Source organism: Desmodus rotundus, chromosome 11, assembly GCF_022682495.2.
Source record: "Desmodus rotundus isolate HL8 chromosome 11, HLdesRot8A.1, whole genome shotgun sequence".
Classification (NCBI taxonomy): Eukaryota; Metazoa; Chordata; class Mammalia; order Chiroptera; family Phyllostomidae; genus Desmodus; species Desmodus rotundus.
Genome location: NC_071397.1, coordinates 68,853,545 through 68,869,944, shown reverse-complemented (window position 1 = coordinate 68,869,944; position 16,400 = coordinate 68,853,545). Strand labels below are relative to the sequence as shown.

The window sequence follows — 16,400 nt, the reverse complement described above, 5'->3', positions numbered from 1 at the left end:
AATTGATGCATAACATTGTATTAGTTTGTGTACAATATAACGATTTGATATATGTCTATATCACAAAATTATTACTACAGTAAGTTTAGTTAACGTACATCACCAGACATAGTTAAAGTTTTTTCTTATGATGAGAACTTTTAGGATTTACTCTTAGCAGCTCTCAAATATGTAATATAGTGTTGTTAACTATAGTCGCCATGCTGTAAATTAATCTTCAGAATTTATAACCGGAAGTTTATACTTTCTGATCACCTTTACCCATTTCCTGCATCCCTTGCCTTGGCAACTACCAGTCTCTGTTTTCATGAGTTCGGGTTTTTTTAAGATTGCACATTTAAGTATGCTCATATGGTATTTGTCTCTGTCTGGCATAGTTAACTTAGCATAATGTCCTCAAGGTCCACCCATATTGTCACAAATAGCAGGATTTCCTTTTTATGGCTGAATAATATTCCATTGTATACAAACACCATATTTTCCTTATCCACTCATCCATTGATGGGAATGTAGCTTGGTTCCATGTCTTGGCTGTTGTAAAAAATACAGCAGAACATGAGTGTGATAGCTTTTTGAGGTAGTGATTTTGTTATATGTACTCTGAAGTGGGGATTGCTGGCTCATATATATGGTAGTTCTATTCTTAGGGGTTTTTTGGGAAAAAAAAAAACCTCCTCACCCAAGGATATGTTTATTGATTTCAGAGAGAGAGGAGGGGATAGGGGGAGAAACAGAAACAGACACATTAATATGAGAGGGAAACATCGATTGGTTGCTTCCCATATAAGTCCTGACTGGAGTTGAACCCACAACTTAGGAATATGTCCTGACCCGGAATCGAACCATTTGGTGTATTGGGGATGATGCTCCAACTAACTGAGCAACCCAGCCAGGGCTATTTTTAGTTTCTTGAGGAGCCTTCATACTGTTTTCCACTGTGGCTGTATTAGTTTACAGTTCCACCAACAGTGTGCAAGGATTTTCTTTTCTCTACTTCGTTGCCAATATTTGTTATCACATTTTGATAATAGCCATTCTGACAAGTGTGAGGTGTCTTATTGCGGTTTTGATTTGCATTTTTCTGATGATTAGTGATATTGAGCCCCTTTCATGTACCTGATGACCATTTGTATGTTTTTGAAAAAAATATGTTCAGAACATCTGCCCAATTTTTAATTAGATTTTTTTTTGTTCTTTTGCTATTGTGAGTTCCTTATATAATTTTTGGATATTAACCCCTTATCAGATATGTAATTTACAGGTATTTTCTCTCATTCCATAGGTTGCCTTTTCATTTTTTTTTCTGTGCAGAAGCTTTTCAGTGTGAAACTTGTTTTTATCTTTACTTTTGATGTCAAATAAAAAAAAATCATTGTCAATACTGATAGCAGGGAGCTTACTTCCTGGGTTTCCTTTTAGGACTTTCATGGTTTCAGGTCTGATGTTCTAGTCTTTACTCCATTTTGAGTTGATTTTTGTGTGTGGTGTAAGACAAAGATTCAGTTTCATTCTTTTGCATGTGGCTGTCTGCACCTCATATTGGGGGGACTGTCCTTTCTCCATTGTATATTCTTGGCACCTTTGTAGTAAATTAATTGACCGCTATGTATGGGTTTATTTCTGGGCCCTTTGTTTTGTTCCATTGCTCTGTGTCTTTTTATGCCTGGTACTTTTTAAAAATATGTTTCCAGATTCATTTAATCATCACAATAATGCTATAAAATAGGTACTATAATTTTTTCTCCTTTTACATATGAATAAACTGAGGCACAGATTGGTTAAGTGAGTTTCTCAAGAACTCATTACTAATAAGTGGTGATATAGAACTTGAACCCATGCAGCCTCATTTCACAGTCCACATTCTTTTCCACTGAGCTATTCTATTAAGTCTATAATAAAAGAAAATAATTAAGACTATTGGAGTCAATTACTCCAGAGAGAAACAGTACTGAAATGGAGTGGAGAACTAAGGTAAAGAAAGTAGTTATCACTATATTAAGTTTCTCCCATCTTAGCTAGATACTCTCCAGTGTTGTACAAGATTTCCTGGGGTTTGGTTTTTTTTTTTTGTAGTTACTATTATGAATATTTAAAAATGTGTTTTAATGTTCTGTTATATTTTTTATTACCTTTTTTGTCTTTTGACCCTACTAGACATTGTTTTTCCCATATTTATTAGGAATTTTGGTCATAAACTCCTCAAACCATTTATAATTATTGGTGTATTTTTAGATGCTTTGGAAATATTTACTGATCTTTAAATAGATACTTAAAAGCATACTAGCCCAAGGGATAGTTTAAAATCTCTTGGATTTAAAAATAAACAAACAACAACAACCAAGAAAAGCCCCTGCCTTCTTCTAAATGGAAGAATATTTTTTAGATCTAATTATAAGTCTTACAAAATTATAATTTTATACCGTGGACATTTATTGGGTACTCTGTGGTAATAATGACTACATTTATTGAGACCCTGCCTAACTATACAGCTCTGTGTTAGAGACTAAAAAAAGAAAGAAAAAAGTTGCCTTTCAGTTTTCCCAGTTTGGTTTTGGAGAAGCAAGTCATATACATACGGGTTAATTTAATTTAATGAATGCTGTTACAGAATTTTGAGAGATATATTGGGAGAGCACATAGTAGTAGTCATTTAATGCCACCTGGAGGAATCAGAAAACATTGAGAGCAAGTTAATTCTGTATGGGAACTCTTAAAGATGGTAGAGAAGGGAAATAGCTTGGAGTCACAAAAGAACCTAATCTATTTAGAGGTAGTGATTAGGTTTGTGTGGCTGGAGAGATTGTAGGGGAGCCGGTATGGGGGAGGTAGGAGTTGCAAAGTATTAGAAAATGAAGCTGTTAATTGGTGAAGAACTTTGCCAAACTTAATGAGTTTGAGTTTTATTTAATGTGTGGTAAGAAACCCACAGACCTATGTAAGCAGGAGAATAACATAAATATATTTGACTTCAAGAAGGTAATTCTGATAGTAGGGCAGAGGCTGGCTCTGGTGGAGTTAGTCCAGCAGGAAATCTTTGCAGCAGTCCAGCCAAAAGGTATGATCTGTGACGGGGGTGGAGAGGGGGGATTCCCTCCCTCAGTGCTGCTGAAATGGACTGAACAGTTTTAGAAACTGATTTAGATGTATGAGTTAGTTAAGAGATTTGTTGTTGTTTTGTTTTGTATTCTCTGGATTTATTCTTCTTTTTAAGTTGTACATTAATTTCTATTGATGGGAGATTTGGGCAATTGGAGGCCACTGTTCTGAACTTCATGTAGAAGTACCTGTGTACTTGCTAATATTTCAAAGATGTTAAAATGTGAAATAGGGGCATCCTATGTCATACAAGGGTTAATGTGCTTTGGATGGTTTCTGTTTTGTTCTGTTCTCTGGTATTTGAAAAGGTTGGTCTCAATCTACTGAATGTGGGAGATAACCTCCATTGAAAAACACTGCAATTTGTACTCATGATTTGTAGTATATATTGAGCTTTTTATGTAAAAGTGTAAATCTGCTTTTTTAATGGTTTCTTTTGGTTTAGAGTTGGCATTAAAAATAAGATTAGTTACTATTCTAAGTATAGTTACAGGTATATTTAAAAAGCTTCAGAAAGAAAATAAAATACAATAGATTACTTCTTTTCTGATGTAATCTTCCAATATTTTCAGTGTGCTTTTTAAGAAACGAGTTATCCTTGGGCAGTAGTCTGTGTAAAAGAATTGAAATTGATATTAAAAATGTAAAAGACTGCCCTCCAAAGAGAAGTTCGAATGTATGCTGTCTTGGGATCTTTGCTATTCTTACAGAACTGCTCTTTGTTCTAGAAATAACTGATTTTACACAGTCATTCAATTGCTTTAGTACAATAGGACCTAGATAAGACTTGAATTGTGAGAGATCATTGAACCTCATTTTTTTTAACTGCACAGCACATATCACCCTGGCCAGTGTGGCTCAGTTGGTTGGAGCATCGTCCCCTGGACCAAATGTCCTGGGTTCGATTTCCAGTTAGGGAATACACCCAGGTTGTGGGTTCAATCCCCGGTCAGGGTATGTATGAGAAGGCAACCAATTGATGTTTCTCTGTCACATCAGTGTTTTTCTTTCTCTCTCTCCCTTGTTTTCCCTCTCCCTCTCTCCCCTCTTCTTCTTTCTCTAAAAGCAATGAAAAAATACCCTCTTGTGAGGATCAAAAAAAAAAAAAAGGTACATAGCACATATCTAGAAATTAAGCAGTTCTCATTTCAGTAGCATAGTCATAACTGTTGTGTGAGAAAATTTTCCTTACTCTATCACCTGGTGAGCATATTTCATGGCTAGTTCTTACTGCTTTGTGATTCTGGATTGACTTGATGGAGACAAGACATATATTCTCAGAATGAACACATTCAATCTAAAATAAAGGTTGGAATGTTATTTTATTTATGACGTTTGTTAATTATCACAAGTATTTTAGGTACATAAAATATATTGGATCTTTTTTTATTTTTAAAGAAGCATATTTAAGCAATGGAACACAAGTAGAGAGCTCATGGGCACGGGCAATAGGGGGAATTGATTGTGGGAGTGAGGGGGGATGGGATTGAGGTGAGCAAGGCGGGTAAAGCGTAGGACAACTATAACTGAACAACTATAAATTTAAAAAAACCCATGAAATAAAAAGGGAAATGCCTTCAAAATATGAATAGAAAAAGAAAAAAATTCAACATGTGCGAATAAGTTTATTTCTTAGCTCTTTAAAAAACAGAAGCATGTTTAAAGGTTAGGACAAATCTGAGTTCAAGCTGGAGGAGATCAACTTATACAGATAATTCTATCATTTTATTATGTTATTGTCATTTTGGGAAACCTGAATGAATTATTTTGATTCCTGTAAAGGAAAAGTTTAGCAAAAATAAGATCATTTGGCAAAAATAAGTTACCAGAAAAATAAAAGCATAAGGGTCACGGAAATCACCAGTAATCCTACCATTTAGAGAAAACTACTAGTAGTATTTTGTTACATTTCTTTCCAGTTGCTCTGTGCATTCTTTGTTTGTTTGAATCTTTAGTATGTGCTGGCTGCAACACTAAGATCTGGAACACGTGGCCCTTGAGTATTAGTACAGTCTAAAAGGGGGACAGATACATGAACAGATAATTTCAGTGTGATGTGGTGGGTGCTAAGTTATAAACAGTAAGAACAAAAGTTAAGAGAATTCCTAGCCAATATGAAATGTGAGGTTACTTGTGAGTTTCCCATGAAGTTTTGTCTTGTTGTTAGATTGGCAGCATAAGCATTTTATACTTTTATATCTTCTTCGTTATTTTAATATGCAAAATTCTATTCCCCTGTCCCTTTTGGATTTATTTGTAATTGGTTCTTATTAGAAATACTGCTTAAGGAACATTCTTTTGTCTATAACTCCACTCCTTCAAACGTTGGATTCTTCTTGTTCTTAGCTTTATTGAGATATAATTGACAAATAAAATTATAATATATTGAAGTATAAATGTGATGATTTAAAATACATTGTGAAAGCATCCTCACCAGAATTAACACATTCATCACCTCATATATTTACCATTTTTTTATGTGAGAACACTTAAGTTCTGCTCTCATAGCAAATCTCAAGTGTACAAAGCAGTTTTATTAACTATAGTCATCATATACATCATATTAGATTCTCAGGCTTAATCATCTTATAACTCAAAGTTTGTACCCCTTCTAGTCTCTTCCTGTTTTCCCTATCCCCCAGACCCCAGCAACCACCATTTTGCTCTTTATGAATTCGACTTTTGTTTTTTGATACCACATATGTAATAACATGCAGTATTGTCTCTTCTTGTCTGGCTTATTTCACTTCGAATAATGCCTTCCAGGTCCATCCGTGCTGTTGCAATGGCAGGGTTTCCTTCTCTTATGGCTGATGTTACAGGGTGGGGCAAAAGTACGTTTACTGTTGTTTGTATGGCAAATGATAGAGTAACTAATAAGTAATAGTATAAGAATAAACTGTTCCGTGTAATGACAGTTGTAAACCTGTTTTTGCCTTGCCCTGTATTTTATTAGGTTTATATCTCATACGTTTTTTATCCATTCACCTGACATTGGACACCCAGGTTGTCTGTATACCTTGGCTATTGTGAATAATGCTTCACTGAAGATGGGAATTCAGATATCACTTTGAGATAGTGATCTTGTTACTGTTGGATATATACCCAGAAATGAGTATCAATTTATATGTCCACAAAAGTACATGAACATTTCCTGTACTGTTTGACATCAATTTTTAAAACATTCTCCAAATAATATTGAGTATTATATATAATACAGATTATTTTAAAGATGTAAAAACTTTATTCTTTTTTATTTCTCTCATTATTAGTAAGATTGGATATTTTTTCATATCTTTGGTTGCTATTTACTGTATTCTCAGACTATTTATGCTATTTCCTGGGTATTACTAAAAAAACATTTCTCCAACTAATAGGTGTGCACTTGGGAGAGAAAGTAGTTGGCTGGTTGCCCTTGTTGCTAACGGTTCAGACAGGACTTGAGTTCATTTAGATGGGATATACCTGAGGAACTGATTGAAGAAAACGTTTTTGTGTAGATGAGTGATTTTCTACTGGAGTGCCGCAGCACACGGGTGTGCGGAGAGAATTTTTAAAGCATTCAGTACCTGGCTGTTTTAGTCAGGGTCACTGACCTCTTTTCTCAGTCAAATAAAAGAATGGCAACAGCCAACACAACAGTAACTGCTGGTGTGAATGAATCAAAATTATACCTATTTTTTTTGTCAGACAGGCAAAAAATATGTTTGGTTTTTTTTTTGGTGTGCCGCAGAATTTTAGTAATTAGTTTATATATGGCATGAGATGAAAAAACGTTAAAAAGTCACTGGTATATAGATAATAGACCAGAATTAGAGCAGGCCTGGTGACAGAATATTTTTTAAAGATACCTTGTTTCCCATCGTAATGATGAGTGCCCAGTAGGTTATTTGCCCTTTACTTATGAATAGCTGCAATTGCAAACATAAACACAGATGGGGGCATTGAAATTGCCGTAATAAATCTGTGTTAAGGTAGCTATACGAGTGCAGTGGCATTGACATTAGGGAAAATTACCTGCTTTAAGGTAGCTCATCAGATCATCTGTAACGTGCTTATTAATTTTTAATAAAATTGTTAAAACGAAAGCCCAAAATTCTTATGTAGAACTTTTAAACTTCCACAAATAAGTCTACAGGCTCCAATTTGAGAATCACTCTGTTAGCCCTTAATAAAGATATATGCGTCTATAGTTTTGTATAAAATTCAACAGATTTAAGATTGCTCTTTCCAATCACTATAAAAATTTCTAAATTCTTATTCTTTATTTCTGCACTGAACTTTCATGAACTAGTGATAGATAGTTCACAGACTGGCATTAGCCCATGGATATACTTTGATTGGAATTATAATAGAAAATAAAAGAAAGAAGTAAGCAAAAAAGTAAAATGATGGGTAAATCAGAAAAAGGAACATAAAAATTAAGCAAAATAGACACAGTAAGTGAAAATAAAGTTCAAGAGAATATTGAAGAGTGAATATTAGCTAAAAAATAATAATTTAATCTAACTCAAAAGGAAAATTTGAGAAAGAGCCAGTAAGATGCTCTGGTGTTAAACATTTATCAAAAAATAACTAAAGATATAAAAATCAAATTAAAACAATGCAATATAATTTTAAATTTTAAGTGACTAGGATATCGTGGAGAAAACAGATTTGTTTGACCCCTCGTGAGCATATTCTACTTGCATCGCTGTGCAGTATGGTTCAGTTGGACTTCACCTGAGCTGTGGGTCTCAGCTAATGCCTGAGTATGGGATCACAGATGCTTGCCTATCAAAAATCCCAGAGCAGTGTTGACATTCCCAGCTAGGGAGATGATAAATTTGACATTTTAAATAAGGAGCAGTATGTATTTAAAAGTTCAGATATCTATATGCAGATACCAGAGTCCTTCAGCCAGAGGAAGCTGCTAAATCAGCGTTGACTTTATATGTGTGCATGGTATGTAAGTTTATTTGTTGAATCTTAGATGCCATTGATCTATTTTAATATTTGGACAGTATAATGTGCATTTTTTACAAGATCAAGAAAAGATATCTTCTCTGTCTACTCATAGAAATTGTGTTAATATTTGCACATTTTTCTTTGTAGGCCCAGACTATTCTTCCTCAGCATGGTTACCTGGTAGTGAATCATTGTGGCAGGCCACAGCTCTTCCATCCAGCCATCGAAATAACCACATCAGGAGACACAGTATAGCTTCTGACAGTGGCGACACTGGCATTGGAACTTCCTGTTCTGACAGTGTGGAAGGTGAGCTAAAATTCTTAGTGTTTCAACATGACTGTTCGAAGGATGGTTGAATTGAGAACATTCAAGGGATATGTTTTATTGTTTCAAACCAAGAAATTTAAAAGTTGTGTATGAATATTTAATGATGTTCAGTGTTGTTACATATCAAAATGAAATTGCCCCTCTGATCATATTAGTTTTTCCTTTGTTCACTTTTTAAATTATTTATTTTAAATAAGTTGTAGATCCATATGCAATTTTAAGAAATAACACAGATTCTATGCACACCTCCTGCCCTATGGTTATATTTTACAAAACTACAGTACAGTATCACAACCAGGATATTGACATTGATACATACTGTCAAAATACAAAACATTTCTATCACCAGAGAATACCTCATGTTCCTCACACCCACTTTCCCCTCTTCCTTAACTCTTGGAAACCATGAATCTGTATTTCTATAATTTTGTCATTTCAAGAATGCTGGGTAAATGCAATCATACAGTATGTAGCCCTTTGGAATTGGAGTTTTTCAGTGGAGATTCATCCAGAATGTTGTGTGTATCAATAGTTCATTCCTTCTATTGCTGAGTAGTATGTATACAACAATGGTGGTATTGAATAGACCCTACTTTGCTTAACCTTTTACCCATTGAATGATATCTGGATTATTTCTAGGTATTTGCTATTAGGGATAAAGCTGCTGCAAGCATTCATGTACAGATTTTCATGTGAACTGATGTCTTTATTGGTAATTGTCTGTGCAGTTGGTGGACATATGGCAGCTGCATGCTTAGTTTTGAAAGAAACTATCACACTATTTTCCAGAGTGACTTTTCTATTTACATCAGTAATGGTTTAGTATGAGTAATCCAGTTTTCTCTTCATCCTTGCTAGCATTTCATGGTTTAAAAATTTTAGTCTATTTGAAAGGAATGAAGTAATATCTTACTGTGGTTTTAATTTGCAGTTCTTGAAAGATTAATACTGTTGAACATTTCTTCACATGCTTATTTGCCATTTGTTTATTTTCTTTGGTGAAGTGTCTCTTCATGCCTTGCTCATGTTCTAATTGGATTATTTCATAATTTTACTGTTGAGTTTTGAGAGTTCCTTATATATTTTAGATACTAATCCTTTGCTGGCCATGTGGTTTGCAAATATTTTCTTCTATTCTGTAGCTTATCTTTTCATCCGTTAATAGTGTCTTTTGCAGAGGAAGAATTTTAAATTTGATGAAGTCAGGTGTTGTATTGGTTTTTCCTTGGGGTCAAGCCTAAGAACTCTACCTATTACCAGATCTTGAAGATTTCTTTCTTTTTTTTTTTTTCCTAAAGTTTTATCATTTTATATTTCCAATTTAAGTCCATAATTCATTTTGAGTTAATTTTTTTCACCACACTTTAAAAAAATTTTATTGTTATTCAATTACAGTTGTGTGCCTTTTCTCCCCATCCCTCCACCCCACCCCAGCTGAACCCCCCTCCCTCCCCAACCTCCACCCTCCCCCTTGATTTTGTCCATGTGTCCTTTATAGTAGTTCCTGTAATCCCCTCTCCCCACTGTCCCCTCCCCACTCCCCCCTGGCTATTGTTAGATTGTTCTTAACTTCAATGTCTTTGGTTATATTTTGTTTGCTTTTTTCTTCTGTTGATTATGTTCCAGTTAAAGATGAGATCACATGGTATTTGTCTCTCACTGTCTGGCTTATTTCACTTAGCATAATGCTTTCCAGCATTTTGAGTTAATTTTTTTTAATTTTATTTTTTTATTTTTATTTTATTTTATTTATTTATTTTTTAATTTTTATTGTTATTCAATTGAATTAATTTTTGAAAAAATAAAGTATGTGTGTTTAGGTGCCCCTAAGACCACTTTTAGGCTAGTGATTTACTAGAAAGAATCACAGAACTCAGAGAAGCTGTTAATGCTCATGGGTATGGTTTTATTCCAGCAAAGGGAGACAGATTTCAATCATGAAAAATAGAAGCAAAGGACAGTGTGCAGGAGACACCAGGCCTAAACATTCATTTGGCCTCTCCCAGTAGAGTTAGTTGTGTGGACAGTGTTTATCTCCCAGCAATGATGTGTGACAGCACATATGGAGTATTGCTAACCAGGCAAGGTCAGCTGAGCCTCAATGTCCTGGGGTTTTACTGTGAGCTGGTTACGTTGGCATGGTTGACTGCCTCTGTGGATGACTTTAGTCTTCAGCCTTTGAGAGGTCAAGGTGATATCACATGGTTCAAGTCTCCCACCATAAACAGGTTATTAGTGTAGACTATATGGAGTGACCCAAGGTAAACAAAAGCGCTGTCATTAGACAGGATATTCCAGGGGTTTAGAGGTTACCTGTGAGGCACTGAACAAGGCCCACATTTTTCCTGGACTGCGCAGCATGTGGGAAACCCAGACCTGCTGTCTTTTATGCATGGTGTGAGGCTTAGATTGAGGTTCATTTTCTCTGCCTAATAAATCTTAAAATCAGGTAGAGTAATTATTCCCACCTTAACTTTTTTCAAACTTGTTTTAGCTATTCTGGTTCCTTTGTTTTCTACATATGTTTTAGAATGATTTTGTCTATATCTACAAAATATTTTGCTGGGATTTTAATAGGAATTGTGTTGATTGTATCTACTTTTGGGGAGAATTGACATTTTTATTCTGTTGAGTCTTTCATTCATTAACATGGTATGTTTCTCCATTTATTTAGATTTTAATTGAATTCATCAGTGTTGTATAGTTTTCAGCATATATGTCCTGTACATGCTTTGTTAGATTTATACTTAAGTATTTCATTTTGGGGGAGTTGTTGTAGATGGTGTTATAGTTCCAATTTTGGTGTCAATGAGTTAATTGTTATAACATAGAAATACAATTGATTTTTATATGTTTATCTTGTATTTTGTGATATTGCTGAACTCTTTAGGTCTAGGAGTTTTTTGGTAGATTGCTTGGGATTTTCTCTGTAGGCAGTTATGTCATCTGTAAATAAGGATGTTTTTCTTTCCAATCTGTGTGCCTTTTATTTCCTTTACTTACTGCAGTGGGTAGGACATCCAGCACATTGCTGAGTATGAGTAGTAGGAGTAGATATCCTTGTGTTTTTTCTGATCTTACAGATAAAAAAAATTCATTCTTCTACCGTTCAGTGGCCGTATACGAGCTATTAGCTGTAGGTATTTTGTAAATACCATTTATCAATTTGAGGAAGTTCCCCTTCTGTCCTACTTTGCTTAGAGTGTTTAAAATAATGAATGAGTGTTGGATTTTGCAAATGCTTTTTCTTTATCAATTGATATATGATATACTTTTTTAGTTGTTCACATGGTAGTCAATTTCATTCCTTGATTTTTCAACTCGAGTCAGCTTTCTACTCCACTTGATCATAATGTATAATTCTTTTTACATATTGCTAAATTCTTTGTGTTAATATTTTATAAAGGATTTTTTGTTGTGTATCCATACGGGATATTGGTCTTTAGTTTTCTCTCGGGGGTACTGACTTGTCTTGTTTTGATATCAGTATAATACTAGCTTTATACAATGAATTGGAAAGTGTTCCCTCCTATTTTCTGGAAGAGATTGTATAGAGTAGTGTTGTTATTTCTTGAGTGTTTGGTAGAATTCTTTAGTGAAACCATCTGGTCCTAGAGATTTCTTTTTTCATAGATTTTAAATAATCCAATTTCCTTAATAGTTATAGGGCCATTCAAATGATCTCTTTAAAGTTGGATGAGTGGTAGTTTTTTGGGGGAAATGGGGGAAGTAGTCCACTTTGTTTAAGTTGTCAAATTTATGTGTGTAGAGTTGTTCATAGCGTTACCTTTTTCCCTTGATGTCTGCAGTCTCTGAGGTGAAATCCTGTTTCATTTCTGGTACTGGTATTTTGTGTCATCTTTCCTTTTGCATTTTGTGGTTTTGGTAGCAGTTCGTCAATTTTATTGACATTTGCAAAGAATCAGGTCTTTGTTTTGTTAATTTTCTCTTTTTTTCTGATTTTAACTGTTTATTATGTTATTTCTACTTTGGTTTATTTTGCTCTTTTTTAAGTTTTAAGGTAGGAGATTAGATTATTGATTTGCAACAAAAAATTTCTTCTTTTGATATGTATGATTTAGTGCCATAAATTTCTCAGCCCTGCTTTGCTGTGTCCCACAAATTTTGATAATTTGTTTTCATTTTCATTCAGTTCATTGCATTTTTTAAAATTTAGCTAGAGACTTTCTCTTTGATCCTCCGATAGTAGTTCCTTGTTTAGTTTTGAAGTGTTCTGAGATTTTCCTGTTGTCTTTCTGTAATTTCGAGTTTGAGTTCATTGTGGTCAGAAACACACATTAATTTCAATTCTTTTAAATTTCTTGAGGTTTGATTTCAGTCCCAACATATAGTCTATTTGCTATACATTCTGTGGGCACTTGAAAAGAATGTGTATGAGATCCTGTTTGTTGATGGTGTTGTTGAGTTTTTCTATATATTTTAAAAAATATATAGTTTATTGATTATGCTATTCCAGTTGTCCCAATTTTTCACCCTTTGCCCCCTCTGCCTGGTACTCCCATTCCCTCCAGCAATCTCCCCTTAGTTTATGTCCATGGGTCGTGCACATAAGCTCTCTGCTTTTCCATTTCCTGTACTATTCTTAACATTCTTCTATTTTGTATCTACCAATTATGCTTCTTAATCCCTGCCCCTTTTCCCCTATTCTCCCCCCTTTTCCTCCCAGCTGATAACTGCCCAAATGATTTCCATACCTGTGATTCTATTTCTGTTCTGGTTGTTTGCTTAGCTTGTTTTTTTAGGTTCAGTTGTTGATAGTTATGAATTTGTTGCCATTTTAATGTTCAAAGTTTTGATCATCTTTTTCTTAAATACATGCCTTTAACATTTCATATAGTAAGGGCTTGATGATGATGAACTCCTTTAGCTTTACCTTGTTGGGGAAGCACTTTATCTGCCCTTCCATTCTAAATGGTAGCTTTGCTGGATTCAGTAATCTAGGTTGTAGGTCCTTGCTTTTCATCACTTTAAATACTTCTTGCTAGTCCCTTCTCACCTGCAAAGTTTCTTTTGAGAAATCAGCTGACAGGGAACTCCTTTATATATAACTCTCTGCTTTTCTCTTGCTGCTTGTAAAATTCTCTCTTTATCTTTAACCTTTGGCATTTTAATTAAGATGTGTCTTGGTGTGTTCCTCTTTGGGTCCAATTTATTTGGGACTGTCTGTGCTTCCTAGATTTGTATGTCTATTTCCTTCATCAAATTAGGAAAGTTTTCTTTCATTATTATTTCAAATACGTTTTCAGTTTCTTGCTCTTTCTCTTCTCCTCTGGCATCCCTATGATTTGGATGTTGGGACATTTGGAGATGTCCCAGAGGCTCCTTACATTAGCCTCATTTTTTTTTTTTGAAGTCTTATTTCTTCTTGCTGTTCTGGTTGATGGTTTTTTTCTTGCTTATGTTCCAAATCATTGATCTGATTCTTGGCTTCATCCCCTTCACTGTTGGTTCCCTCTAGATTTTTCTTTATTTTACTTGGCATTACCTTTTATTTCTTCCTTTTTGTTGTTGCTGTACTCAATGAGTTCTTTGAGCATCCTGATCACCAGTGTTTTGAACTGTGTATCTGATAGGTTGGTTATCTCCGTTTCATTTAGTTCTCTTTCTGGGGTTTTGTTCTGTTCTTTCATTTGGGCCCTATTTCTTTGTCTCCTCAATTTGGCAGTCTCCCTGTGTATTTCTGTGTATCAAGTAGAGCTGCTTTCACTCCCTGTCTTAGTAGCATGGCCTATTGTAGAAAAGGCACCTGTAAATTGTGTGGGACAGAGCCTTAGATCATTGCTAGGGTGGGGCAACCTGCTTCACCTCTTTGCAGCTCTGTGTGGGGAGAGCTCTTAGAGGGGACATGCCACTGACTGGTTTCTGGAGAGCCCAGCACTCACCCTGTTTCCAGTCACTTCCTTTATTCCCCATATACAACTGGTGCCTTTCCAGCTGTTGCCTGGAGCTGAATCCCAGAGGGGGTATGTCTGTGTATGTTCTAAGTCTACACTGTCCCTATAGGTGGAATCTACTGAAAATACTGCAGTTTCTTTCACTGCCCTAGTCCCCACTGGTTTTTATAGCCAGAAGTTATGGGGATTTATCTTCTTGAGGCACTGGAACCCTGGGCTGTGCAGTCTGACCTGGGGCTGGGACCGCCTGTTCCCCAGACATCCCTCCGAATCCACCACCTGTACATGTGGGACCACCTGTTCCACCATGGCTTCCTCTCTCTACCACACCATATCTCTGCACCTCTCTGCCCCACATACCCATCTGGATGAATATGGCTTCTTTAAATCCTTGCTTGTTGAACTTCCAAAGAGCTGAATTTTCTGACAGTTTTGGGTGGTATTGTAAAGTGTGGTTGTGTGAGGAGGCGAAGCATGTTTACCTATGGCTCCATCTTGAATTGAGTTTTTCTGTGTTCTTTCTAGTTGTTCAAATTGTTGAGAGAGGAATTTATAAAGGTCCCACCTATAATTTGGGAGTTGTGTATTGTTCTTTATTTTGATAAAGTTTTGATTCACAAATGTAGCTCTTTTGTTTGATGCATTCACATTTAGGGTTGCTATGTATTGCTGGATTAGCTGTTATTTTATTATATAAAGTCCCTCTCCTGTCTCTGGTAATTTTCCTTGTACTGATGTCCGTTATTTATACAGCCACACCTGCTTTCTTTTGTTTATGTTTAAATGGTATATGTTTTGTCTTCTTTTACTTTGAACTTGTCTGTATCATTATATTTGAAGTTACTTCTAACAGCATTCACTTGAGTCCGTTTTTAACCCATTCTGCCAGTCTCTATCTTTTTATTGGTATATGTAGACCATTTACAATTAACGTAATTATTAAGTTTTCTGTTTGCTTTCTTTGTTTCTGTTTTTATTTTCTTGCTTTCCTGTGGGTTACTTGAACATTTTTCAGTTCCACTTGGTTTTATCTATAGTATTTTTAAGCGTATCTGTGCATAGTGTTTCCATCAGCTGTTCAAGGTATTACATTATATAATACTTTACATTATCTATAATATATTTATGTAATATATATAATTTATATGTATATAACTTATTTTAACAGTTTGAGTTGAGTAGAGTATAGGAAACTTATCTCCTTTTACATCCCTTTACCCTCCATTTATAGCAAAATTGCTTCAAATATTTATATACATATATTTATAACCATGTCACACAATGTTATAATTTTTATTCAACTGTCACACAATTTAAGAAATTCGAGAGAAAATAGCCTATTGCATTTACTCATATTTTTACTTACTTTCTTATTCCTTCTCTTGTGATGTTTCAAGTTTCCCTTAAATATTTCCCTTTGGTTTAGAGAACTTCTCAGCCATTTTGGGGGGAGGGATACACCTGCATATGATGAATTACCTTAGTTGTTTTTCAACTGAGAGCATCTTGATTCCCCTTCATTCCTGAATCATTGTGTATACGATTTTAGTTTGACCGTTCTTTTCTTTCAGGATGTGAAAACGGTAGTGCCACTTCTTCTTGGCTTCCATAGTTTCTGATGACAGATCTGCTGTCATTTTTCACTGGCTACTTTAAAGATATTTTCTTTGTTTTTAGTTTTTCAGAAATTATATATCAAATGTCTTTGGATGGATTTCTTCAGTTTAATCCTGTTTGGGGTTTGTACAGCCTTTTGAGTCTGTAAGTTTATGTCTCTTGCCAAATTTGGGAAGTTTTCAGCCATTATTTTCTTTGAGTACTTTCTTAGTCTCTCTCCTTTTTCCAGGACTCTGATGGCACAAATCCATAATTCTTTTTTTATTGCCCTCATATCTCTGACAGATACTCTGTTTCTTTTCTTCCTTTATTTTTTGTTTGTTGTCCACATGGGGTAATATTTATTGTCCCAGTTCACTGATATGTTTCTTTGGTTACTCTGTTCTGTTGTTGGGCCCATCCACTGGGCTTTTCATTTCTATTACTGTATTTTTCAGTGCTACTATTTTTATTTTGGTTTTACTTTATATGTTTTATTTTTTCACTGGGGTTTTA

General features: G+C 34.9%; 1 protein-coding gene across 2 annotated transcripts in view; it reads left to right on the top strand.

Annotated features, from left to right (window-relative positions):
• CEP85L (centrosomal protein 85 like) overlaps positions 1-16,400 on the top strand; it is a 134,480-nt gene that overhangs the window by 9,827 nt on the left and 108,253 nt on the right. For both annotated transcript variants that reach the window (XM_053913847.2, XM_024551838.4), the window contains exon 2: positions 8,191-8,352. In XM_053913847.2, coding sequence (XP_053769822.1) covers positions 8,191-8,352 — 162 coding nt within the window. The remainder of the gene's footprint in view (positions 1-8,190; positions 8,353-16,400) is intronic.